Source organism: Leptonotus elevatus, chromosome 1, assembly GCF_054856555.1.
Source record: "Leptonotus elevatus isolate MCC_2025b chromosome 1, RoL_Lele_1.0, whole genome shotgun sequence".
In the NCBI taxonomy this organism is placed as follows: domain Eukaryota; kingdom Metazoa; phylum Chordata; class Actinopteri; order Syngnathiformes; family Syngnathidae; genus Leptonotus; species Leptonotus elevatus.
Genome location: NC_141239.1, coordinates 55,826,510 through 55,854,009, shown reverse-complemented (window position 1 = coordinate 55,854,009; position 27,500 = coordinate 55,826,510). Strand labels below are relative to the sequence as shown.

At 39.7% G+C, this 27,500-nt stretch overlaps 1 protein-coding gene and 1 long non-coding RNA gene across 7 annotated transcripts in view; one reads left to right on the top strand and one right to left on the bottom strand.

Annotated features, from left to right (window-relative positions):
- LOC147184713 (uncharacterized) overlaps positions 1-1,973 on the bottom strand; it is a 4,013-nt gene extending 2,040 nt beyond the window's left edge. Inside the window, exons 1-2 of the long non-coding RNA XR_015094337.1 lie at positions 1,926-1,973; positions 1,048-1,149 (exon numbers count right to left, since the gene is read on the bottom strand). This is a non-coding gene — a long non-coding RNA (uncharacterized LOC147184713). The remainder of the gene's footprint in view (positions 1-1,047; positions 1,150-1,925) is intronic.
- Positions 1,974-2,121: 148 nt separating this feature from the next.
- The window catches only part of engase (endo-beta-N-acetylglucosaminidase), a 44,786-nt gene continuing 19,407 nt past the window's right edge, over positions 2,122-27,500 (top strand). Inside the window, exons 1-11 of one of the 6 annotated variants that reach the window (XM_086070850.1) lie at positions 2,443-2,608; positions 2,685-2,748; positions 6,837-6,916; positions 7,041-7,242; positions 17,000-17,148; positions 17,291-17,442; positions 18,749-18,897; positions 19,675-19,846; positions 23,817-23,920; positions 24,537-24,648; positions 27,290-27,477. In XM_086070850.1, the coding sequence (XP_085926976.1) occupies positions 6,838-6,916; positions 7,041-7,242; positions 17,000-17,148; positions 17,291-17,442; positions 18,749-18,897; positions 19,675-19,846; positions 23,817-23,920; positions 24,537-24,648; positions 27,290-27,477 (1,307 nt within the window). In that variant the 5' untranslated portion in view covers positions 2,443-2,608; positions 2,685-2,748; position 6,837. The other 5 variants (XM_086070823.1, XM_086070832.1, XM_086070866.1 and 2 more) reach the window with 5 other exon arrangements.

Sequence of the window (27,500 nt, the reverse complement as noted above, 5' to 3'; positions counted from 1 at the left end):
TTGTTTTTTTACTCATAAAGAAACATTTGCATTTGCTTCACATACAAGCAGGACTGGAGTCGCATTTATTTACAGTAGCTGCTTCCCCTGCATATTTGAGTAGAGGTTAAATCTGTGATAATTCTGTGATTATTATTATTTATTGTGCCTGTTTGTTTACTGTAAAAGTCAAGTTGAAAAAGTGGGTGAATCTGAGCAATAATAAACGTTTCTAGGTATACAAAAACACAAATAAATGTAAAATAGTAGACAATTTCCCTTTATACCACTGTGGAGAATCAAGGTAATTCAGTTTCAGAAAGAAAAATGGTTTCCTCCACTTTCTGTTTAGTGTCAAGGTCTGATTTATGGACATACACTAAAGGTTATCAAGTTAGTTCATCTAATTACAGTTTGCTCTTGATTTGGTTCTGAATGTGGACATAGGATTCAGGCGCTACTCCGTGGAGGGGCAGATCTATTACAGGGGGGATACAGGGCCAACCCAAAACAGAAAATGTCCTAAACTATTTGCCTTATTTTCTTTACCAGTAGCAAGATTTCAAAAATAACAACATTATATAAACAATGTGTAACTACTTGCATGCCTGATTGGTTTTGCCATGCTTAATAATTTAAAATGGGAAAAAAAATAAACGTGTTCCCTGCATCTTTCTTATTTTCTGTATGTGGCCCCCAGAGAAAAAAGTTTGGACACCCCTGCTGTACAAGAAACAGGTCATGGCAGTTGTATTGGTGGGAAAAGTGTCCATAACCAGAGGTAATTTGTATGCAAGTGTATTATATAAGTGATTGTCTATACAAAAAAAGCCGTATATTTGTGTGTTTCAACTGCCAAGAACATAGCTTTATGAATGAGTCAGGTAGCAGACTATCAGAGCTAGCTAGCTAGCTAGCATGGCTAAGCAATGCTGAGTGAGTAATTACGCTGATTGTAATGGTTAGACCAAAGCACCGGATAAATGACAGATCAAGGGTTGCTTTTAGATAAATACAAGATATAACTTAAACAAAAAAGTAAAATAAAAAATAAAATAAAATATTTACCTCGATGTTGGCAGCGAATGTAGGAGCCAGGAAGAGTCAGATGGATATTGTCACACCCCCATTCCTAGCTGACCAATGAACGTTGCCGGAGCGGCTTCCAAACTGACCAATGAAAAGGCTTCTATCATCGGTTGTGCGGAGGACACCGCCCACACAAGACAGAAAAAGATTTGCAACCAAAAACTGATTCGCAACCGCAAAACAGATTCGCAACCAAAAGTCAGGAGTTGCAAACAACCTAAAAACTTGCTAGCAAAAGTAAAAAAAAAAAAATACAAAGCCATTAAATTTGGGTGGAAGTTGTTTTTTTTGTTTGCAAATATTTTTTCATTTGAAATTTTTTGTTTGATTGAAATTTATTTGAGGTTGCAAATCAATTATTTTGTTTGATTGAAAAAAAATGTTTTGATTGCAAATCCCTTTTTCGTTTGATTGAAAATAAAGACAAACAATTCTCTCCACACGCCCCTGGCAATACACCAGTCACGGCAAAATATAAATTGCTTTAAAAAAAAGTTTTTAAATCTTGCGAGGACACAGACTACATCTATAAGCCAGTGTGTGTGTGTGTGGGGGGGGGGGGGGGGTGTATATATATATATATATATATATATATATATATATATATATATATATACACGTTTTGCTTCGCTGGCTGTTCTTAATTTGTATAAAAGTATTTTAAAAGTTGCTCTGAATGTTCTCATACATCCAGGTCATAAAAGTTTAGTCTGTCTCGTAGTGCGACACCACATAAAGCAACGCAATATGTGAACATGCACGATGCAGCATGCGTTCCGCTAAGACAGTAAACGACAACCGAACAAAACCAAATCACAGGTTTCCTTGTTACATGCAACGGTGGCATATATACTCACTGTGTATATTGTACAATACGTAAGTCGTTGTCGTTTGTAGTGTGCCAGACTCGGGGGGAGGGGGGTGGGGGTGTTCGCCTGTACACCAGGTCCGTGACGTACTTCCGATCTCTTCTTCTTTTTGTGAATTATATTTTGTGGATAGAAAAGTGACGTTTGATGCATTACCGCCACCTACCGGATTTGAGTGTAGAGCAGGAGAAAGGCAGCAAATAAAAACAATTATATCCAACTCGTGAATGTAGTTTAGTTTAAATAACTAATCAATATATTCTTAACTTTGGTTGTACATGTGGTTCCAAGAAGGTTCTCAAAGGTGAATGAAAGTTGATTTTCCTTTCCTTCAATCGTCAATTCTGTTTCTCCTTTTTTATTTTTTATTCCTTGATGCTGTTCAACTGTGAAATGTAAATTGAATGACAATGTGTAACTATTTATATTTTAATTATACTTTTTTTTGTATCCTTCTTTCCTTATCATAAGCGCTTTTCACGTGATGTCACGTGACATGCAACAAGGAGAAAGTAGTAAGCTAGTTGTCCGAATCGCCAATCAGAATGAGGTTACTACATATTATGCCACTGTCTAGTGCGGGACTATAAAAATGAATGAGGGGTTAGGGGTGGACATTTTGGGCGCAGCCTGTGTCCTTTTTTCCCGACGAAGCAACTCGATGTTCCGAGGTAAAGCCCAGGCGTTCTCGTGCACACTAGCCCTAATGAAGTCAGATAAGTGACTTCCCACCTTCTTCTGATGCAGAAAGAACTGACAAGTACGTTCACGTTATCTGAGCTCCAGGTGGCGTCACTTGCCCACGATGCAGGTTGGTGTGGGTTGGGTTCGCTTCCTCGCCTGGGAGACCATGTATGTATGTGTGAGTGAGTGAGTGCAAAAGAAACAAAAAAAACGTTTACGTTACCTCCTCCCGTCGAAGAGCTGAAGATGAGTCACTTCCTCTCTGCTGTGTCTCGTGTAATAAGGGCGATTTTAACCTAGTTTGATCTGAAAGAAAACGCTCAATTGAAGAGGGTGGCGCATAATACTGAAGGTAAAGTATTACCTCTGCACCACTCCGCGGCATTTACAGTAGTGTTTTTATTTGTTTTATTTTTCTTGTGTTAATCGTGCTGAATTGTATTCAAGCACTTCAAAGCAAGATTTCAGGAGTTTGACAGATGCTTTGGAATTGGATGGCACAACACCAGGACGTTATCACTGTTGAAAAGGACTACGTTTGCAGTAAATTGATCAGAGAAGGTCAGAGTTTTGAAATATTCCTCAGGTGGTTAAAGGCAGTCTTGGAGAGGTGTTTGATGTGGGCCATAATGATTGTGGTCAAACCTCAGGCCCCGTGTTGGTAACAAGCGGAGAGAGAGAGAGTAATGTCTTGGCCAGAGAAAATGATGGCGTTATGGTGGATGTTCGAATTTGGTGTGGGGTGCCAATTAAGACTGCTTACATTTTTGAGCTGTTGAATTGTAGGAAGTTATGTTTCAACCATGCCTCTATCTCCTCCAGGCAAGCAGTGAGTGCGGAAAGGGAAGAAGAAAGGGATGATGAGGGATGTGTGTCTGTCCTGTTTTAAAGGAATACTTGACTCATTGAGCCATTTAAGGCCGTAAAAAGTGAATATTTTGCCCAGAATTAATGTGATAACTTGTTTATTTTTCATGTACAATTAATACCTTTAAAAACTAATTTTTCCACTTACTATCAACTAAAGATGCCAGTAGTGCGATGGGAAAATGGAAAGAGTACTTTGAAAAGTTCATGAATGAGGAAAATGAGAGAGAATGAAGAGTAGAAGAGTTGACTGTTGTGGACCAGGAAGTAGCAAAGATTAGTAAGGATGAAGTGAGAAGGGCATTGAAGAGGATGAAAAATGGAAATGCACTCGTTTTTGATGATATACCTGTTGAGGTATGTAAGTGTCTAGGAGAGGTAGCAGTAGAATTTCTGACTGGGCTGTTCAACAGGATCTTAGACAGTGAAAAGATGCCTGAGGAATGGAGAAGTGTGCTGGTGCCCATTTTTAAGAACAAGGGAGACGTGCAGAGTTGTGGCTACAGAGGAATAAAGCTAATGAGCCACACAATGAAGCTACGGGAAAGAGTAGTTGAAGCTAGACTGAGGGCAGAGGTGAGCATTTGTGAGCAGCAGTATGGTTTCATGCCAAAAAAAAAAAAAAGAGTACCACATATAGAATATTTGCTTTGAGGATGTTGATAGAGAAGTACAGAGAAGGTCAGAAGGAGCTGCAAAATGTCTTTGTACATCTGGAGAAAGCTTATGACAGAGTGCCCAGAGAGCAACTGTGGTTTTGTATGAGGAAGTCTGGAGTGGCAGAGAAGTATGTTCAAGTGGTGCAGGACTTGTATGAGGACTGTAAGACAGTGGTGAGGTGTACTGTAGGTGTGACGGAGGACTTCAAAGTGGGGGTGGGACTACATCAAGTATCAGCTCTGATCCCCTTCTTGTTCGCTATGGTAATGGACAGAATGACAGACGAGGTAGACAGGAATCTCCATGGACTATGATGTTTGCAGATGACATTGTGATCTGTAGTGAGAGCAGGGAACTGGTGGAGGAGAAGCTAGAGGCGTGGAGGTTTGCCCTAAAAAGGAGGGGAATGAAGGTTAGCCATAGCAAGACGGAGTATCTGTGTGTGAATGAGAGGGACCCAAGAGAGTGAGGTTACAGGGAGAAGAGACCAAGAAGGTGGAGGAGTTTAAGTATTTAGGGTCAACAGTGTGGAAAAGAAGTGAAGAAGCATGTGCAGGCAGGCTGAAACGGGTGGAGAAAAGTGTCAGGTGTGATGTGTGATAGAAGAGTTATAGCTAAAATGAAAGGAAAGGTTCCTAATCCTATGGTGAGATCAGCCATGTTGTTTAGTCTGGAGACAGTGCCACTGAGGAAAAGACAGGAGGCAGAGCTGGAGGTGGCAGAGATGAAGATGCTGAGGTTCTCTTTGGGAGTGACCAGGATGGATAGAATAAGGAATGAGTACATCAGAGGGACAGCACATGTTAGAGGCTTTAAAGATAAAGTCAGAGAGGCCAGACTGAGATGGTTATCCAGAGGAGAGATAGTGAGTATATTGGCAGAAGGATGCTGAGTTTCCAAATGCCAGGCAGGAGGTCTAGAGGAAGACCTAAAAGGAGGTTTATGGATGTAGTTAAAGAGGACATGAAGGTAGTTGGTGTGAGAGCAGAGGATGCAGAGGACAGGGTTAGATGGAGGCAACTGATTCGCTGTGGCGACCCCTGAAGGGAATGGAAGAAGAAAAAGAAGGCAGCGTGGAATTTCCTGCGCACACCGTTTGGGATCGTGTGGCATCTGAAAGGAAATTGCGTGCGTGTATGTGTGTCTACGCATGATTTTATAAATCTCAATTTATTTCTGCATACATGTGAGGTTTGGGTTTCATTCATATGTACATTTGTACACGGGTTCTCACGTACAGTTTTATAAATGAGGCCCCTGGAATTGATAAGTTGTCACTCTTTTTCTCAGGGTCTACTTTTTTGCGCAAAATATTTTTTAAAAATTGTTAAGAAAGCTACTTTTTGTGTGTACTAATTAACAAATCTTGTTTGCAATCAATGGTCCACATTTGTGTGAGTATTTCGTAGTTTAGTACCCCATAAAAAAATCTTGATTCTGAAAGGAAAATAAAAGTGTTCATACAAATCTGTTGGGGTGTACTCGTTTATGCTGAGTACTGTACATCATACCTACGCGAGTTGAATTGAGTGGATATATCCATCCATCCATCCATCCATTATCTACTGTGCAATCAACAAAATTAGCTTATGAAAAACGGTTAACAATCATGATTGGCAATAGCGTGCTAGCAATTATCATTTAAAGTAAACAAACACTACCATTTATTCGCATACACATTTTCCCAAACAATATATGCTTAGCAAAGTGTTGACAACAGATGTGCCTCAACCTATGCTAGGCTAGGTTTAGCATTCTTGCAGTTTAAAGATACTGAACGTAGAATATTCCATTTTGAATCGCTACTGCCACCTGCTGAAAAAAAATGTAACTGCACATACCGTTTTTCACATACACACCACGCACATTATGTCACATCCGCAGACAGGGCGCAGGAAATTCTAACCCAAACGAATCCAGTCTGAAAACTATTGGCCAGAGGTTTGCCATTGTACCCATTGTGAACAGCTAAGGCATAGGTGTCCGCAGTCCTGCAGGTTTTGGAGGTTTCCCTCTTCCAACACAAGCTGATTCCAATCAGCAGGATCGTTATCAGGCTTATGCAGAGCTTGCTGATGAGCTGATCATATAACAGCTGTGTTGGAGAAGGGAAACCTGCAGGACTGCGGCCCTCGAGGAGCTAAGGTGTTAATCTACTAATTAGAAGGCATTTCAGTCATAAATGGAGAAATAAAAAGCTTATTGTAAAGTTATTTTTGGGAAAAAAGTTCCATATTGCAGCTTTAACAAATGAGTTTCCATTTCCAACTTTCACACGTTAACAGGAACCCAGACTGTAATGACAAGTTTGCTCTACATGATTTACTGTATTTGGTTGTTACTAATATAACTATGAGATTCATTTTTCAAAAAGTCATTTCCAGTTAATATATTTTATAGAAACTTTATTTGTACAAACGCTGCCATAGTTGTTTATGTTGCAACACATTCTACATAGTGATGTAGAATGACCACTTGCTCTCTGCCTTGTAGCGTTCCTCAAAGAAACAACATGCATCAGGAGAGTCACCCTCCCCCATGCCGTGCTCTCGTCACTTAACAATGGTTGCTGAAATGTGATTTTGTGAGACACTGTAACTGTACACGTATATGATAGTCGAATGTAACTCAAAACAAATGCTTTAACCTGCACTGTAAATTCCACTTTTCACTTTTGTCTCTTGCTAGGATGGAGGGTTGTTTGCATCTGCCTGGGGTCTCGCATGATGTTCATGAAGTCATCAGTTATTTGCCTTCATCTCTACCAGGTTTGTTGACTTCATCACCAGTTGTTCTTTGAAGCATGATCTACTAAACACATACAATTGAGAGTGCCAGAATATTTGAATACAGTTTGGTAAACTCCTATGGTATGTCATCTTTCCCATTCAGTGAAACATTACGATGCTGACACAACAGAACCAATTAGCTGTAGTCTTCAGACTTTGGAGGAGCTCTTGTCTTGGAAACAAAATGAGGCAAACCCCTTCAATGTGGCAGTAGTCCCATTGGCAGCGCGGGAACCTGCATTGTCTAGTTGCTTACGTCGCACCTTGGTGTCTCATGACATGATGGGTGGATACCTAGATGACAGGTATGTCTAGATATACATTAGGGCACTGTTTTCCAACCTTTAGTGAGCAAAGGCACCCATTTTGCGTACATCAAATCAAACAAAAACATGACGTATGAATACTGAACAAAATGATGGACTTGGTTCTGTTTATTCACAAATGTACTCACTCAGTGTAAAATCTTTCCCTGTTTAAGCCAATACAAAGCTTATATAATCGTAGGAAGTTGTGGCTTATTCTTTTGAATGAATGGCAACATTTGGCTATAGCGCTGATGTCAGAATGGAATCCTTGCATCGACAGAACCAACACTCTTTAGGAAGCCAAAAAAAATGGTTTGTTGAATCATTAACTTTGCATTGTCCAAAAAAAATTTCAACACTGTAGATTAGGCTTGCTCTTTACGCGGTTTCATGCAGCTCTTTAAGCCCTTTTAACCAGAAAATTTTACTCAATTCGCTGAAAAGAATACTCAAGTACTGAGTAACTGCTTGAACATGAAGTCTGATTTAATTTGAAAAACTATATCATCGAGACAGACAAAACCATAAAATTATGTGCAAATGCTGGCTTCTTCAAATCATAAAATAAAAAATAAAAAACTTTTGAGCTCAAACAACAGCGCAAGCAGACACATTAGCCCAAGTGTTCGAAATTTTTTATTTTAGCCTCAGTGGGACACACACATTGTTATGACTCGTGTTTGTCTTTGTTTATTGAACATAGAACCACAGGTCATAAACCTGGAACAAAACAGATAAAAATAATATCAAGATATAATGCTAATATTACATGTATCATTGTACATGTACTGTATACATTGTTGTTTTATTGTCGAAATGTATGGTCTATGTTGTTTTATTTGATATCAAATAACATCTATTTTTTTTTTTTTTTTAAGAGCTCAGTATTGTTCATTCGGAAATGTCATCATCATTGCTCTTTTATTTATTTTTATTAAAAAAACAAAAAAAAAAAAACATCTATTTTTATTACAACAGCTGATGCACAATATTCGCTATTGAATGTAATCAACTACATAACCCATAATGCTTTGCAAGGTTGGCTTATGTGCACAACTGCTCTCTTCTGCCTGTCACCGAGTCAAACGCGCAACTGTTTGCACAAGCTTCAGATAGAACTCTTCCGAGTGCCACTGCACGCAATAGTCACAGTCTCAGTGGAGATTAATTCACAAATTGTGGCACAACTTAGGTGGCACTTTCTTAAAGCGAAAACACCAAGACGTCATCTTTCAGTTGACTCTTTCGGTTTCTCATCACGCCTGCCAGTCTTCAACCAGGGCCACATTTCCTGTATTGACCTTTTGCACATCATGTCAAAGCCCTGATGGGAACGCCCCCTACGGGACGCTGGATGGCAAAAGAGCCACTTGCCTGTATTGTAACCATTGAATCTCGTACAGCGTAAAGTCCTTTATCTAATCGATTATCTTATAAAATGGTCATATCTTGCTGTGCGGTCGGTTGTACAGACAGACAGAGTAAACCAAATGTTGCTTATCACATACCTACTAATGAAGACAAACATCGTCGATTTATAGCAGCAATCAACAGAAAGGACTGGCAGCCCACAAAGTATTCACAGATTTGCAGTGATCATTTTTTGCGAGGTTAGTAGATAAATGTTCATACATTTTACTAGTAAACGTACACTCTAACAAATATTGTAACATAGGTGTCAAATTGCGTGTTTCAAATCACATTAACAAGCCAGATAGTTAGCGTCCACTCCAACTGCACGAACACACAGCTTAGTTTTAAAATGTACCTTCTTCAAAACTATTAAGTGCATTTGACATTTTAATAATGGGGGATTTCATCTTTGTGCTTGGAGTTTTTCACTCTGGAGCCGAAGTCATATTCATGACATTACTGCATAGCTTGTCACTACGATAGTCATTTGTTCCATTCTAGTAAACATAGTAACATAACATCATCACTGCGTTTCAATATAGAACGGACAATGTAAAAATAAGTCAGTTAGCATGATAAACAAGTTTTACCTTTGAAATTACGAGGTATATTGTCCCCCGGTGAGGGCGTAGCATCTTGTCCCAGAGACTCAGCCAGCGACAAGCTTTTGAATCAGCACCGGTATAAGGAGAAGAGATGACATTGGCTACATAATGATATAGGTCGTGTGCTTTCGGCAAAGTTGGCTAAGTCACTAAGTCGCTCCGGGTCACGTCCACTTCCATTCAACAATAATTTCCTTCTGCCGTCCGTCATAGGGCAGTCACGTGGACGTCAGTGCAAATGGTCAATATAAGCAATTTGTCCGCGCCACAGAAATGCTCCCACACAGTCTGTCAAGCAGAGCACTTAGGTAAAAATATGGTAAATCGAATGCATGAATAGGGCGGCGGGTAACGACTCTAATGTAGCACAATGTAGCGGAGTAAGAGTAGCGTTTCTTCTTCACACATCTACTCAAGTAAAAAGTATTGTGTGGTAAAACTACTCACAGAAGTAAAACTTTTTCAAAAAGTTACTCAAAAATGTAGCCCGTTACTACTTACCTCTGCTTTTGACTGAGAACTTTGCAGCTCACCGTCGTCAACCCTATTCATTGTGTATAGTATGTTGTGAGGGGTGGGTACCACAGTTGCTGGGCGGCGCTGTGCAGCTTGGAGGTCTCCCGAGACGACAAGTCACCTCGAATGAAAACATTCTATTTTAGAGCAGCGTCGTTGTGACATCTGGAAGCGTTTCCAAAATGAGCGTATGTATCATAAATTGGGGTTAGTCTGGACGATGAACTAGAAAAATGAAAGACTACAAGGTTGCCTTTAGGGGCTCCACGTTTCATTTTGATTCAACTATTAATTGCACTTTGTAGTCTCTTTGTCCGGGAAAGGAGTCTGGACCACAACGGGTGGCCAGGGTTGATGTTGATTTTGTCGGGTTTGGTAACACCAGATACAGAGGATGGTGTTTGATCTTTGTATTTCAAAGCGACAATTCTGCTTTCCAAGCCCCAAACATTACATTCCAAAGGGGGTAAGAGATACAATCCCAAATCTATGGAATGTGCTAGCTCCATGAGGTCTGAGTCACACGGAGAAGATTTTTGAGAGGGAAATAAAGGGGGGTTATCAGGAGGGATAGTTCTACAAGTAAACGGCATGAGAGGTAACGGCATGAGGACAGTGAAGGAAGCCAAATACAGTGCTATTACTGTATTAGGAATGAAAGATACACCTTGTCTCCTCTTCCTCATCCTTAAATGTAGCAAACACTGCAGGGCTTTCCTTTGTAACAATGAACGATACTGTAACGTCTTGCAAGAACGCCACCAGCAAACGTTGGTTGGGATGTCACCCTTTTATTTTATTTTATTTAGGGGCTGGAAAAGTCAGAAGACCAGTTACCACTAATGAGGTCCATTGGCAACTTGATTGAAGTATAAAAAGAGCTTCTCGGAGTGGCAAGTGTCTCTCAGAATCGAAGATGGGTCGAGAATCACCAATTCCTCCAATGTTGTGCAGAAAGATAGTGGAGAAATATCAGAAAGCTGTTTACCAGCTAAACATTTCAAAAAGGTTGAAGTAATCATCATCTACAGTGCATAACATCATCCAAAGATTCATCTGGAACAATCTTTGTGTGTAAGGGTCAAGGGCGAAAAATCATACTGGATGCCCATGATCTTCGGGCCCTTAAACGGCACTGCACCGCAAACAGGAATGCTTACTGTAAGGGAAATTACAGAAAGGGCTCAGCAATACTTCCAGAAAACATTGTGGGTGAACACAATCCACCGTGCCAGCCGCCGTTGCCAGATGAAACTATACAGTACAAACAAGAAGCCATTTCTAAAGTAGACCAAGAAGCGCAGGCATTTCTCCGGGCCAGGGGTTATTTAAAATGGAGTGTGGCAAAGTGGAAACCTGTTTTGTGGTTAGACGAATCACGATTCGAAGTTCTTTGTGGAAAACTGGGGCGCTATATCATACTGACTAAAGAGGACAAGGACAACCCAAGTTGTTATCAGCACTCAGTTTATAAGCCTGCATCTGTGATCGTATAGGGTTGCATGAGTGCGTGTGGCATTGGCAGCTTCCACATCTGGAAAGGCATCGTCAATGCAGAAAGGTTTATTCAGATTCGAGAACAACATATGCTCCCATCCAGGCATCATCACTTTCAGAGGAGATCTTGCATTTCTCAACACGATAATGCCAGACCACATGCAGCACCAATTACAACATCATGGCTGCGTAGGAAAAGGATCTGGGTATTGAAATGGCCAGCCTGCAGTCCACTTCTTTCACTTATAGAGCACATTTGGCGCATCATAAAGGGGAAGGTGCAACAAAGAAAGCCCAAGACAGTTGAACAGTTAGAGAGACGCGTGTTAGATAAGAATGGGGCAGCATTCCTATTTCTAAACTTGAGAAACTTGTCTCCTTGATCCCCAGACGTTTGCAGACTGTTGTAAGAAGAAGAGGGGATGCCTCACAGTGGTGAAAATGGCCATGTCCCAACTTTTTTGAGATTTGTTGACACCATGGAATTTAAAATCAACATAATTTTCCCTTAAAATTGTAAATTATTTCAGTTTAAACTTTTGACCTGTTCTCTATGTTATATTCTGAATAAAATATAAAAAATTGGCACTTCCACATAATTGCATTCAGTTTTTTATTCACAATTTGTAGTGTCCCAACTTTTTTGGAATTGGAATTTGGAGAATCTGATTATGCTCCACTGTAAATGCCAAACTTAGAAACAACTGTACTGATGCACAGCCACCAGTAGATGACATCATACTGACCATAGCCCCATTTTATATGAAATAAACTCAGTTTGAGAGTCCATGGGAGTAAAGCTGCATTTTGTGAAACCTTCATTTTTCTACTGTCGATTATAAATAACGGGACAAGGCAGAAAAGTGTGTCTATTCTGTAATTTGTCAGACTTGGTTTAAATATAATTATTCAATTATTTATAATATTGTGTGAGTATTGAAAATTTTGAAATTTTCTAAAATGGTTGGCAGTGAATGAGTTTTTTAACCGCCGTTTCCGCACTGACTCATTTCACTAACGAACACAACTTTCTGTGCCGCGGGATCCAGGAGATCAGCAAAGCTTTCTGAACTGGTAACTTGCAAGTGTTGGGTAGGTTGTGCGGCAAATGAGAGGCGGAGTGCACTGTGTTGCCACAACTGGTAGACTGCAAACTCTTCCCAAGTCGATCGCGGGGGTGTAGGGAAAAAAAAGAAGGCGGGTTTTGTGTGTGTAGGTTAATATTGCTTTATTAAAAAAAACAAATTAAAAGAGGATTTTTGTAGGTTTTTTTTAAACAAATGTTTTGTGTACCTCACTTCCTTAAAGGGATAGTTCGGGTTTTTGGACATGGATCTTTATGGCATCCTCACATAAAGTGGTGTGCAATCAGCACTGACTTACCCCTGACAGCGTCCTATGACCCGAGACCTGGTCCGGTTTTGGTCGAGACGAAAGTAGTCCGGCTAGTTGGTTGGGGTCACAGAAATAAAGCGTTTTTCTTCAAAAAACAATTTGTATATGGAGGAATGTTAAAAGATTTTTGCATGATACGAATGAATAAACTATATTAAATCCACTACCCAACCAACAAACAGTTTATGCCTGGCAAAGTTGATGCTGCCTTTTAAATTGTAGTGCAACAGTGGAATAGAAACAGTCCAAGATCTCTATCTGCCTGAATCTGAGGTGCTAATGAGCTTCCAGGAGCTACAATATAAATTTCAGCTGAATAATGATTTTTTTTTTTAGGTACCTTCAGGTCAGAAGTTTTATCCGACAGATCCAAAATAATCAGTTGATTAAACCTACACAAACAGCGATAGAGAAAATGTTGACAAGGGATGGGCTAAAAAATCGTATAATTTCTGACTTGTATAATTTTCTAATGTCCCAAGTTTCAGAAAGCTCCAATGATAAGTTGGGAGCCTGGAATTTAGACTTGCATTTGGTTCTGTCGGCGAGAGATTGGCAAAGAGCATGTACTCTGGCACACACCAGGTCTATTAATACACATCTACAACTAATTCAATTTAAATGGTTAATGCGGGTGTAAGTGACACCGGTGGACCTACATAGGTATAATGTAAACATTCTGGATATTTGTCCAAAGTGTGTGGAACGTAGGGGTACATTACTACATTGTATGTGGCAATGTCAGAAGATAGTATTGTTTTGGAAGGAGGTAAAAAATTATCCTTAAATCTGTACCAATGGACCCCAAGTTTTTTTTGTTTGGCCTCTACCCTGAGAGACATACATTTTCTTGTAATGAACGGACACTTTTGGACTTATGTTTGCTCAATGCCAAACGATGCATATCCCTTTCTTGGAAGAAATGTTATAGACCAACGTTGGAACAATGGAAACGTCAAATGTTAGCAACTCTTCCATTAGGAAAATTCCATATGTGTTGAAGGGCAAAAAGGACACTTTTCAAGCGATCTGGAAGCCTTTTATTTCTTTCATAAAGAAATGATGATGTAAGCAGATTGGATTTATGGTTATTTAAATTGTATAGGAATACTAAGAGCACTAGTTAGTGTTGTTATGGGTACTTATTTTGTTTTTGTTTATTGTGTAAACATTAGATGGTATCCTGGCTTGTATTTGTAATTTTTGGTGGGGAAAAGGAAAATAATAAAAACAGTTATGGGAAGAAAACACAATTTGTGTTCGAAAGAGTAATAAATTTGCATCACAAAACCGCAAACTAGAAAAAACTCAGACGCCATTACCGCTTGGCACTATTTTTTTTTGTTGGTATCACTGCGCGGCGCGCTGCATCCAGCTCATAGATGCACGTGTTCCACTGTAATGGGGTACCACAAGATTTACGTCACCACACTTAATTAATATTCACGAGTCTCGTAGATTGGATTTATGGTTATTTAAATTGTATAGGAATACTAAGAGCACTAGTTAGTGTTGTTATGGGTACTTATTTTGTTTTTGTTTGTTGTGTAAACATTGGATGGTATCCTGGCTTGTATTTGTATTTGTTGGTGGGGAAAAGGAAAAGAATAAAAACAGTTATGGGAAGGAAACACAATTTGTGTTCGAAAGAGTAATAAATTTTTATCACAAAACCGCAAACTAGAAAAAACTCAGACGCCATTACCGCTTGGCACTATTTTTTTTTGTTGGTATCACTGTGCGGCGCGCTTCATCCAGCTCACAGACGCACGTGTTCCACTATAATGGGGTACCACAAGATATACGTCACCACATATATTTAATATTCATGAGTCTAGAGGTGGGGTCAAACTCAGCCAGCCAGTCATGCTAGATTTATGTAAACAGTAGTAACTAGCGAGATGTCTACTGCGCTAAATCTACTAATTATATCACTGGTGCCAAATTCACCGGTATAGACGTCGAAGAACATACTAATGTTCAATTAAGGAGATAGCTTGAGTGTAGATGGCTGAAAAAGCCGTGGGAAAAAAAAGCCGACCTGATCCAGAGGTAAAGTTTTTTTGTTTGTTTTTCCTCACCTGCCCACCTCTGCCCTAACCCCTCATTTACTACATAGCCAGCACTATAGAGTGGCCTAATATGTAGTGCCCTCAATCTGTTTGGCGATTCGGACAGCCACGTTACTATTTTCTACTCGTCGCATATCATATTTATTGTGAATGAAAATGTTTTAAAACTGTACTTTATTTCCGTTTGTTGTACATAATTTTAACCAAAATGAATTAATTATTTCCGTAGCATATATTTAATGCATCGCTTTGATTACCGCGCTTGCGCTGTCGCTCACTCCATGTTTTTTGATACTCTGGTCTATATCAACCCGGTTGAGTGACCATCGATATATACTTTTCAGAGTGCATTCTGGGTAATTGTGAGTGCCCTACATTTATACATTTACGCTCCCTGGACATTCGGACACCACTACAATATGGCATGACCCCTCAAGGGCACTTCATAGGGAGTAAGGTGCACATTCGGACACAGCCAATATCTTTAGCACTGAGCCAGGAGAGAGAGAGAGATTTCCGTGTAGGGGCATAGAGAGAGAGAGACTCTATCACTGGTGCACTTGTTTGAAGTGCTCGGAAAGCGGTGAAACATGTGCAGAGATTTTTATTGGTATAGCCCAGGAAATCACGCTTCTGCACCTTTTTTACATATTAAATCATATAATATAGTGTGACGTCTCACAAGAATTCTGCCAGCATACGTGGTTGGTAATCTCACCTTTTTATTTGTCTTCACACAACCGGTTAGTGTTGGCCGCAGCCAACGCCGAACACTAGAAACTTTACTTGCAAGCCAAATTAGCACACGTTACCAACAATGTATGGATGAGTCCCTTTCCACCGCGAGACGTGCAATGCGTTCACTAACACTCGGACATAAGAATACAAAACAGAATGTGCAACACAGGAACACACAACACATCTTAGTTACACTAGCTTATAAGGTTTATACAATCGTAACGTCATATACTAATCACTCTCGCTCTCTCGCATCAGGTAAACACTTCCAAACAACTTGATTTGTGCGCATCTCAGCTGGATTCAGCGCGCCGCGCAGTGATACCTGGCGGTAATGGAGTCTGACTTTTTTCTAGTTTTCGGTTTTGTGATGGAAATGTATCACTCTTTTGAACACAAATTGTTTTTAGAAAAAAAATAGCTTTATTTCTGTGCAGGGGCGTAGACAGAAATTTTTCATTGGGGTGTTGGGCATGTCTTCTTCTCCAACTCTCACTGGAGCGGTTCACAGCCGAGTGTGAAGTGGTTGGGATGATAATCAGTTTTTCCAAATCCAAAACCGTAGTCCTCAGTTGGAAAAGTGTGCCATACTCTCTTCAGGTCGGGGATGAGATTATGCCGCAAGTATAGCAGTTTAAGTATCTTAGGTCCAGTTCACGAGTAAGGTCAGGATAGAACAGGTTGACAGGGGGATTGGTGCAGTGTCTGCTATGATGCAGACTCTGTATTGGTCTTGTGGAAAAGAAGGAGCTGAGCCAAAAGCCGAAGCTCCCGATTTACCGGCCGATCTATATTCCTACCCTCACCTATGGTTATGAGCTGTGTGTCGTGACCGAAAGAACAAGATTCCGGATACAAGCGGCTGAAATTAGTTTCCTCCGTAGGGTGTCTGGGGTTCTCCCTTAGAGATAGGGTGATAAGCTCGGTCATCCGGAAGGGACTCAGCCAAGCTGCTGCTCCTCCACGTTGAGACGAGCCAGATGAGGTAGCTTAGGCATCTGGTTCGGATGCCTCCTTAACGTCTCCTTGGATATGTGTTCTGGGCATGTCCCACCAAGAAGCTCTGGGGATGGCCCAGGATATGCTGGAGAGACTTTTTCTTGGCTTGCCTTTTCATTCTGCCGGAAGATCCAAACAAAGTGGCTGGGGAGAGTGAAGTCTGGGCTTCCCTGATAAAGCTGCTGGCCCCCGCGAGCCGACCCCAGATAAGTGGTAGATGATGGATGGATGGAAAATTCTCTGAATTGCTTATCGTCACTAGGATATATTAAAATTTAAAAACAAAATTATTAGGTGACTGTTTCCATCATTGCGCTGATGCCATTTTCTTTTCTTCACACATGCAACTGTATCCTTTGCTGTATTAATCCACTTTTTAATACCCAATTAATTTATTTGTCAACAGCATTGTCCAGTATTCACACATTTTCTGGGGGATTTGTAACTTCTGGTTTCTGGAAATGTTCATCAAGTACCTGCCATCACCTTAGGTCACACTTAATGCTTTCCCATGTTAAGGTTTGTCCAAGGTACAGCGGTGGAAGCTCCATATGCATTCTACCACTGGCAGTACATTGATATTTTCAACTACTTCACACACAACTTGGTGAGCATTCCTCCTGCAGTCTGGACCAATGCGGCACATAAACATGGAGTGCTTGTTCTAGGTGAGCCGAAAACCACAATAATTATTCATTTGGAGTTGTGGTTATTACAATTCTGAATGTAAATGCACATTCATATTTTTATTATTGTTGACTTTATATTTGTCTTTTCTAAAACGTCATATAATAATTGACTACTCTTTAGGGACTTTCATCACAGAATGGACTAATGGAGCAGCGACATGTGAGGCCTTCCTTCAAGAAGAGCTGTATTGTGAAGTAGCTAATAAGCTGGTTCATATTAGCTATTATTATGGCTTTGATGGCTGGCTCATAAATATAGAGAACACACTCAGTGTAAGTATTACCATCGTCACATTTGACAGATTTTTGCACTAAAATATTTTGCATTTCTGCATTTTACAGACAGAAGTGCATTGTCCTCGGAAATAGAGTACATAGATAGTGTGGAACCTCTACAGTTGAAAACAATTGTATTGAAAGCAATTTGGAGTTAACAGAGAATTTTCAGACACAATATTCGCCCCATAAATCCTGAACCATTAAATATATGAGAGAAATTCTGATTCTTTGTAAATGGAGTATTTAGTAGTCCTTTTGTTTTTTTATCAACTTTTTTTATCAACTTCCGCATATGTCTTTTAATTTGTGTCATTTTGATACAGCCGGTCACAATGCTTTAAATTCGTACATTTACAACTGTCAAAAATATAATAATAAACAGACATATCAAACATATTAGTGTTTCCAAAAAGAAAGAAAGAACATTTCCCACTCATTCACTGCCATTGACGGCTATAGACGTCAAAAATTCATTTTAACTATTTCTATTAGTTTAATTTTTTTTCCATTTTTGTTAACAAGAGTATGAAAGCATAGAATTGTTTTTATTGTATTAGAACAGGTTTAAAATGTTTGATTAATCTTGAGTTAACTAGTGAAGTCTTGCGATTAATTAAGATTAAAAATTGGAATCGCCTGACGGCCCTAATCTTTAATAATCTTTTCTTTAAAAAAAAGAAAAAAAACTATATATATATATATATATATATATATATATATATATATATATTTATTTAAAAGATTAAAAATTAGGGGCACCGCGATTACAATTTGTAATTGTAAATATTCGCATGGCTTTACTAGTTAACTCACGAATAATACAAAATGTTATATCTGTTCTTTCATACTCTTGTTAACAAAAATGGAAAAAAAATGTTAAACTAATAGAAATTATTATTTTTAAATCAGGTGTCTCCTTTCTCAATTGTGGTGATCATGCAAGGTCGCTGGAAAAGCCATCAACTGGGTGATTACTGCACTCTAATGGATTATCCGTACAATGCATGTGTCGGAATCTTGTACGTCAGGGTTTTAATGGGAACCCCCCAATTATACTCATGAAATAGAGGGCTCAAAATGTCTTGTAGTTAATATGATACTTTTGGCATTAAAGGGTTAGATCCATTCACTCTGACATTATGTAGAAGACAGAGTTGAAAATTCAGCCTGATAGAACACTGAAATGTACTTACAGTATTACTTTTATTCAATCCTAGTTGATTTTGGACTTCATCTTGTCAAAGTTAGGACTTTTACTTATGCCGCCTGGAATTGTATGTTTGTTGTCATTTGCTTGCAGGACGTTGCTGTGAAGAAAACACCTTTGTTTCTGCGCTATCTCACAAATCAGATGCATAAAAAAATTCCTGGCAGCATGGTCCTTTGGTATGACAGCGTAATCGAGAATGGAGAGCTAAAATGGCAAAATGAATTAAACCAGTCCAACAGGTAGGGATTTCCCTTGCAATCGAAATTGTCAAATTAAAATGATGTGGGTTTACGTTTTTGGGCAACATGGTGATCGAGTGGTTAGCACGTCTGCCGCATAGTTCAGAAGTTTGAGTTTCAAATTTCGATTCGGCCCTTCCTATGTGGAGTTTACATGTCATGTCAAGTCATTCTCACTGTGCTTGTGTTGGTTTCTCTAGGTTCCTCCCACATACCTAAAATATGCAGGTTAAGTTGATTGAAGAGTGTTGACTTTAAATGGTTGCTTGTCTTTAGGTGCCTTGCAATGGAATAGCAACAAATCCAGGTGTACCCCACCTCTTGCCAAAAGTCAGCTGGGATAGGCTCCAGCTCACCCACGACCCTCATAAGTGTTATCAGAAATAGATGGATGAGTAAATTTCTAAGTTGGACTAGTCAATGTAAACAAAGAAAGAAAATCAACATATTTTTATCTTCATAAATTTGGTATCCAAATAAATGCATTTGGTTATTTTTAAATTATGTTTTGCTTTAAATAAAATAAAATAAAAATTGGACTCTGTATTATAGAGATACTAGTCTGTATTCTTTGTCAGCATTCCCATAGATTACCGCAGATTACCAGCCCCCAAACTGCTCAGAGAAGCAACATTCATGAGATGTTCCATCATTCTGATATTTACCTACATGTGTGAAATTCTTGCTTGATTTTTTTCCCTTTCCTTTTCACTTATGTTTTACAAATGATCACACAACTATCATATGTATTGTGCCATCACTGTCCTTCCCTGACAGGGTTTTTTTTGACGCATGTGATGGTTTCTTCACCAACTACAATTGGACAGCACAAAACCTAGAGTGGATGACTAATTACAGTCACATCAATGGACGCCAGTCTGACATCTATGTGGGGGTGGATGTTTTTGCCCGTGGCAAGGTGGTAGGAGGGATGTTTCAAACCCATAAGGTATGATGTGTGTGCGTATTTTAATATATTGTTGTTGTTGTTTTTTGTGTCCAATGTGCTGATTTGTGTTGATTAAAAGGCAAAGCATGTTTATTTCTATAGCACATTTCACACACATGGCAACTCAATGTGCAAGCACCAATAAACAGTTAAGCAAAGCAGAGAAAACAAAAGTAGCTTACAAAATTTACTAAAATAACATAAATTGACAATGCTTAAACGACAGTTACAAATGTAACTACAGTTCTATGAGTCCCGAACGACCGCCAGGAGGGCGGTGCTGAAACGGCACTGAAAATCATGCGCGCACACGAACACTCGAAAAAAAGCATACCTGAAAAGACACGTAGGTATTTGTTCCTTGTGACGCAATCCCCATGTATAAAAGGGCATGAGACCCGGAACACGGTCTCTCAGAACCTTCTCGCGCAAAACATAAGGGCTCTGAGTGACAAGCAATCCTGGCGGTCGTTTGGGACTCATAGACCCGTAGTTACATACGGGCCATCGTAAAACACAAAGAGTTGGGTAGACTTACGGACACACGCCGTAGCTTCCAAATAAGAGCAGAGCGCCCTTACAGGGCTGTAAAGACATGGATCAACATCCCCGTCCGTCGACAAAGGGGCAAAACAAGCAAGACGAATAGGGCGGTTGGCTCGAGAGCCAGACAAAACTTTGGGGATAAAAGTGGCATTTGGCTACAGTGTGACCCCCGCCTCATTGGGGTGCCAACAAAGGCACGCGGTGCTAACAGACAGAGCATGGAGCTCCCCAACCTACTTAGCAGATGCAATTGCTAGCAGAAACGCCGCCTTACGAGAAAACCAAAGAAGTTCCACACCGGTCAACGGCTCGAAAGGGGACCTGAACAGCGTGTCAAGCACCAAATGAAGGTCCCAAGCGGGGACATGAGGCGGGTTCCTGGAATGAAGACGAACAGCCACTCTGAGGAGGGAGGGTCCAAGGTGATGGCATCCTACACGTAAACCTTGAGCATAGAAGGGGCATGCCCCCTTCTCCAAAACAGATTGAAGGAAACTCTAAAACAGCCAGAGCATCACTCCGCAAACAACTTCCACCTGTTAGCATACAGCAAACAAGTGGAGGGAGCTCTGGCATGAAGGATCGTATGCCTGACAGAAGACGAGCACTCTTGTCAGCAATGGGTGGCGAACCTCAGCGGCCAAACACACAGGCGGAGTCGACGGAGCTCCGTATGACAAATCCGACCCTGCTGCTGGGACAGCAGATCCAACCGATCGGGCAGAGGCCACGGGTCAAAGGAGCAGAGACTTTGGAGAAGAGGGAAACACATCCGTACTGGCCAAAAAGGGGCCACTAACAGCATTGTGTGATTCTCCAGAAGGACCCTCTGAAGGGTCAAATGAATGAGGTGGAGACGCAGAAAAGCATGCAGAAGGCACCCCGGTGTGCCAAAGCATCCTGGACAAGTGGGCTGTTCCGCTCCCTCAGAGAAAACCAGAGGGGACAGTGAGTGGACACCTCGGAGGAAAAAAGATTGACCGACGCCTTACAGTAGCGATTCCAAATGGCGCTTACCACCTCCGGGTGGAGACGCCAATCCCCCGAAAGCCGACAACAGCGGGATAGAGAATCCGCCGCCTGGTTGACAATCAGTGTTGGGAACGTTACTTTAAAAATGTAATTAGTTATAGTTACTCATTACTTGCTTCAAAAATGTGTTAGTAATTTAATTACTTCATAATAAAAGTAACCCGTTACCAGGCAAAGTAACTATTTTCACTACTTAAAAAAAATAAATAGTTTTAAATCAAATAATTTGGATTTTAATTTTTAAAATTATTATTATTATTATTATTAGATTTTTACACAAGGAATTCAAATTCTGTCCAGGCTTTATAGGGTGTTTTCATTTATTTTTGCTAATATTTATGTCACACAAATGCCTTGACATCTCATATACTGTAATACTAATGATATTATTATTAACATGTTCTGCCAATTACTACAGCAATCATAATAATAATGAAAATTAATACTGGATAAATGGTGATTTGTGGCACATATGTCATCTATAGGTAATTTGTAGACAGTCCTAGCCAGTCCCTCCAGGATTTCACTGGCATTTTTTATGATTGTTGTGGGCTAAAATAATCAATAATACATAAAAGAAATCGCCAATGCTATGAAATATGCAGTGCTTAATGCTGTCATGGCCAAAATCATTGTCATAACTACTCCATTTCCTCCTCAAAATCATCAGCTTCCACTTGATCTCTCTGAAAAACTTTTGTACACTTTTAATTAAGAGAGTATGGTGATAAATCTTCAGTTTATAATTCTACACATTTAAAAACATGTTTAATTATTGATTTACGTCAGAAAACTGCCCAACTGTAGGTTTGCATCATTCACATACAAATGTTATATAACTGCACGCCATTCTCACTTTAAGTAGTTTGATGCTCCCGACAGACCTTGACTCCATTGCCTCGTCAGTGTGATTTGTCGTGACTGCTGACTGGATATTTCTTTCAACGCTGTTCACGTGTTTAGCACTTGTGAAATAAGAGAAATACAATTGTTGGGGCTATTAATTACACTAGGCGAGCGTGTCGCTAATCGCTATGACTTACCGTTATGGTGCTTGTGGAGTCGCAATGTTAATGGTTCTTGGTGGAACAGAATTGTCAACAAATCCCTCCCCTATTCAAGGATCAAAGAAAGCTATTAGAACAGTCTTTGATGATAAATATAATTTCTATTTGATTATTTTTACATTAATTCCAAGATTTTACTCAAGTAAATATCTGTTATAAGCTTTGAAGAAAAAAGTAGAAGCAGAAGTAGACAAAATATGGAATTTTGGATTAATTAGTATTAAAAAAATGTCATGGCTTGACAGCACTAATAAAAAGACATCATGAAAAGGTTATATATGAATTTACAATTTTAGAGAAATACTTATTAGTAGGGGTGTAACGGTTTGGTACATAGCCTACCTCAGTTTTGGGTCACGGTTCGCTGAATTCTCGGGGGGGTTTCTGTTTATTTTTAGCAGACAGTACTGAAGGTAACAGTTTGTCCAACATAGCGTCATTTAGAACTTTTAGAACTACCTACGTCAACTACTACGACATACGATGCAGATACACAAAGTACTCAAGCTTTCTTTTCAAACTTTTCCTTAAAAGAAAAAAGAAACGAAAGAAAGAAAAAGCTTGTAAAATGGGTGAATGTCAGGCTTCAATTGTAAAGTGCTTTGGGCATCATATGGTGTAGTGAAATTGGTTCATTGGTTCTGTGACCTTGTTTGTAAGTTGAAACGTTCTTAAATCGAGGTAATCAAGTCATTTTCAACATTTAAGATTGGTCAGCAAGTTATAAAAATAATAGGCACATGTGGGGACTGACCAATAGTAGGGGAGAGTTGGTTAAGTAGTGCCAGTTTTTATTTAGTGTTTTTTACGCAAGGGGATTACAGGAATGCCTCCAACTAAAATGTGTTCATATAGTTTAGGATGTTGTGCATCGCTGGGAGCAATCACTTTGTATCTTCAATAAACTATTTGAGAAATATAGCTTTAGAAAAAAAATGGTTTTGTGGCACAGCTTGCCCCCAGTGCGGGGTAGGATGAGCCATTGGTCAGAATTCAGTGGGGTAAATTGTGCCATTGACAACTGAAGTTAAAAAAAATATAATTTTAATCTAACAAACAATAATGCTATAGCATTATTATTATTATTAAAAGCAAGACAAATTCAATACAAAACTTTGATTTGCAGGTTTCAGAGGTCTTTCATTCTTTTTATCTTCTCTTTCTTTGTGAGCCTTCTCCAACTCCATTTTCTCAGGTGTGTCAGTCACAATTCTTGTTTTCGCTTTCTTTTCTTTTTTTTTTAGATTTGACATGTGATACAGTATTGTTGGCTCCATAAAAAGTGTTAAATCAGCATATCATTCATTACCTTCTCGGTTTAACAGGCACTGGAAATCATCCGAAAGTACAACTTCTCTGCCGCGATCTTTGCTCCCGGTTGGGTGTACGAGACCCAAGAAAAGACAGAGTTTCGTCCTAATCAGGACAGGTGAGATGACCACATAAGTTTACATTACATATAATTATAGTACAGTATTATAAGTATTTAAAGGTGCATTGTGGAATTTGTCACAATTTTTACTTGTGACTGCCACCCCTTGGCTAAAGAATAACTGCAGCCTCTGTGTCAATCTCGTGCATGGTGCGCGTGCGAATACGTGTGCCCGAAATGTGCTTTTTCTTTTTTTAAATTAGTTTTCTTGGAGTCTGAGCTGGATTTTGGGCTGTGTTCGAAGCTGGCGTCTTGTTTATTTCAGTTTCTACCCCAACTGTGTCATACACTCGCTAACACAACACTATAATGACCGCGAGGACGAGCGTGACATCACCCTCCACCACTTTCACCCCTCCCACCCCAAAAAACTGTGGTGTGTTCACCCCGAACACTCTGCACTGAAGATACGATACAAGCTGATAGATGCAGTCACATTGAAAAACACAGGGCTCTTTGTACTCATCTGGGCATTGGTGGAGCATACATGATGTAGAAAATTCTTTAACATTAACATTTTAAACTCTACAATGCACCTATAAATTTGTGAATGTGAATTATTTTTGGAGAATTACTGGTATAATCTTTGAAAATAAACTTCTTCTATCTGTAGATTCTGGGCTCTTCTGAAAAACAACCTGTATATTCATCGTCCAGTGGTGACGCTCCCCTTCGTTTCTTCCTTTTGTCAGGGCTTTGGGAATGCTGTCTATTGGAAAGGAAAGGTGCAGTACTGAAAGAGGTGGCATAATACATTTGTAAATATTACTTGGTTTGGCCATCAACATTGTTATATGAAGGGGTGCACATAAGTGGTGACGGTGTGCATGAACACTGGAAATTGAATATTGTGCTCCAGTAAAAGTCTGTCACTGCACTTTTATGCACTTCTAGAATAATGCCACTCAGTCCATCTACTTGACTGCGGTCAGGCAGGCCTCAATTCGATGAGCTGTTTTTGTCATCACCCTGATCTTTAGTTCCCTCCAGAAATTTTCAACTGAAATCAAGTCTGAACTGTCTGAGCCACTGCAAAACATTAATATTTTTGACCGTGAACCATTTGTTAACCACACGTGAATATCTAGACACCTATCACTGTCCAAATACAGTACATGTGGGCAGAAAATGAGTAACCGTGAAGTGGCGAAGAGAGATACAAATGTTCTAAATGTAGCATCAGTGTGGCAAGCAATGTTCCCTAAAATGCCGTGTGCAATTGTGCACTGCTCTCACCCTCTTGCCACACAGCAAATGTTCACAGTCCAATAAAAAAAATCAAACCAAAGCTGAAATGTACGGAAGAGGATTAGGGCCAGTGAAGAGAAAAACAAAGTTTGGCAAGATTCTCACTTTAATCTTGGAATTGTGACTTTAAAGTGAGAATTCTCACTTTAATCTCAGAATTGTAACAATACTGACTTTAAAGTGAGTATTATTTGACTAAAATCTTTTATCTTTAATTAAAATAATTAAAATCTTTAATCTGTGATTAAAATCAATGTCAGAATTGTGACAATGCTGACTTTAAAGTGAGAATTCTCACTTTAAAATCAGAATTTTGAGATTTGTCAGAATTCTCACTTTAAAGTCAGAATTCTGGGAATAAAGTGAGAATACTGCCAAATGTTTTTTTCTCTCTTCACTGTCCCTAATCCTCTTCCGTATTAACCACTTTTCATCTTTGTTTACACCGGCATGAGTATTTCCGGTGGGTTACACGCCAGAAGCACAGACTTCTACACTTGTATGTGTATATAGGCACAAACAGTGGCGTTTTCACCATAGAGATGTAAAAAAACGTGAAAATGCCGCGGATAAATCAATGTATTCAATCGCGGCTCCTTTAGCGAGTAGGGATGGAGCTGTACATACAAGTCCTTACTACATAGACCAAGATTCCTTGCGAATTCAAATAAGTGAAGAAGAAGAAGAAAAGAAGACGAGGAAGAAAAAAGCATGCGCACAGCGAAAAATATTGCATCGTTCAATATAGGTATTTCGAAAGCGTTTATATGAGCAAGTACTCGGGGTAACCCAGGGGTCTTAAGGCCATGTATACACGTAGCCGGGTTTTTTGCAAGCGGGAGATATTTTTCTGCGGCTTGCCCTGTCATCCACATGTCCGCGGGGATTTTTTTCATTACAAACGAAGGTTTCTAAAAACTCCGGCCAAAGTGAAGATTTGCGTATTTCTCCGGCTCCGCGGTCACTGTGTCAGTCAGTAAACTAAGTTTTACGTTGTCTTCTACACACGTCACTCAATCACATACCTCAAGTTGTTAAAAAAGAAAAAAGAATAAAAGGCGGCGTGGATTCGCTTCCCCACTGAGAGAGACCACGTTTGTGTGTGTGTATATATATATATATGTGTGTGTGGTGAGTGAGTGGGAAAAAAAGTTGTTAAAAAAGAAGTGAAGCTTTTTAAGATTTTTATTTATTCTCTTTGTTTTCCTCTATGCTCCGTTTATGATATATTCATTGACTTGTTTACAAGTATTTTTTTAATTAATAAAAAAAAAAGTCTGTGTGCGCTGACAGCACTATTCAGATCAGCGGCTGACAGTCCGTGCTTGTGTGACGTATGGTGAAGTGACGTCAAGAGATGAGCAGTATTTGGCTAACTACTGCCACCTAGAGGCTTGGCATCCATCTCATTGTATGCCCAATTTGTGGAAGTGGCGTCGCCAGACGGAGGCGTACTCTGATTGGATAGGATTTGGGGAACTGTTGCCACCTTAAGGTCTGGAGTTGTTATGAACTTACTTAAAAACGCTTTAATGCGGTTAGCTGTGGATTTGTCCTTTTCTACAAATGTGGTGGTGTGGACACTATTTTTTTCTACACCCAGAGGAGGGAAATAACTGGGTTTTTTTTAAATAACCTGCTACGTGTGTACATGGCCTATTCAGGAGCATATTCGGGTTATTGCACATTTACATGGCCTTACAAAACTCGAATATTGCCAATATTCGGGTTTTAAAAGGGTTATTGCCTGCATGTAAACGTCACATGCATGCACGCGCACACACACACACTGAACAAAAATATAAATGCAAAACTTGTGTTTTTGCTCCCATTTTTTGCAAGCTGGATTCAAGGATCTTTTTCTACATACATAAAAGGCCGTTTCCCTTAAATAAAACTGTGTGAGCTTTGTTGATATAATCCATCCCACTTCACAGGTGTGGCATATCAAAATGGTGATTAGACAGCATGATAATTGCACAGATGTGTTACTGTTTGTTCACATACCACTTTGTGAACTTGTATGCTTTCAGCATCTTACATTGTTTGTAGTCTATGTTAACATAGGTTGATAAGTATAATTTTTTTGCCTGCTGTATGTTTGTCCTTGCTATGTAGTGTGAAACAAAGAAGAATTGGTTCAACCTGACTGCCCAGGAAATCCAGCCTTGTTACTACCATGAACAACTGGAGGATCATGGTTGGGTAAAGAGCCGTGGTTGCCCAGAGGATGCCTGGAATGGAGGCTGTTCACTGCTCCTAGATGGTCTCATCCCTGCCACACATACTTCTCCAGTCTGTGCCAAGTGTGTTTCAGTTTTGCCTTACA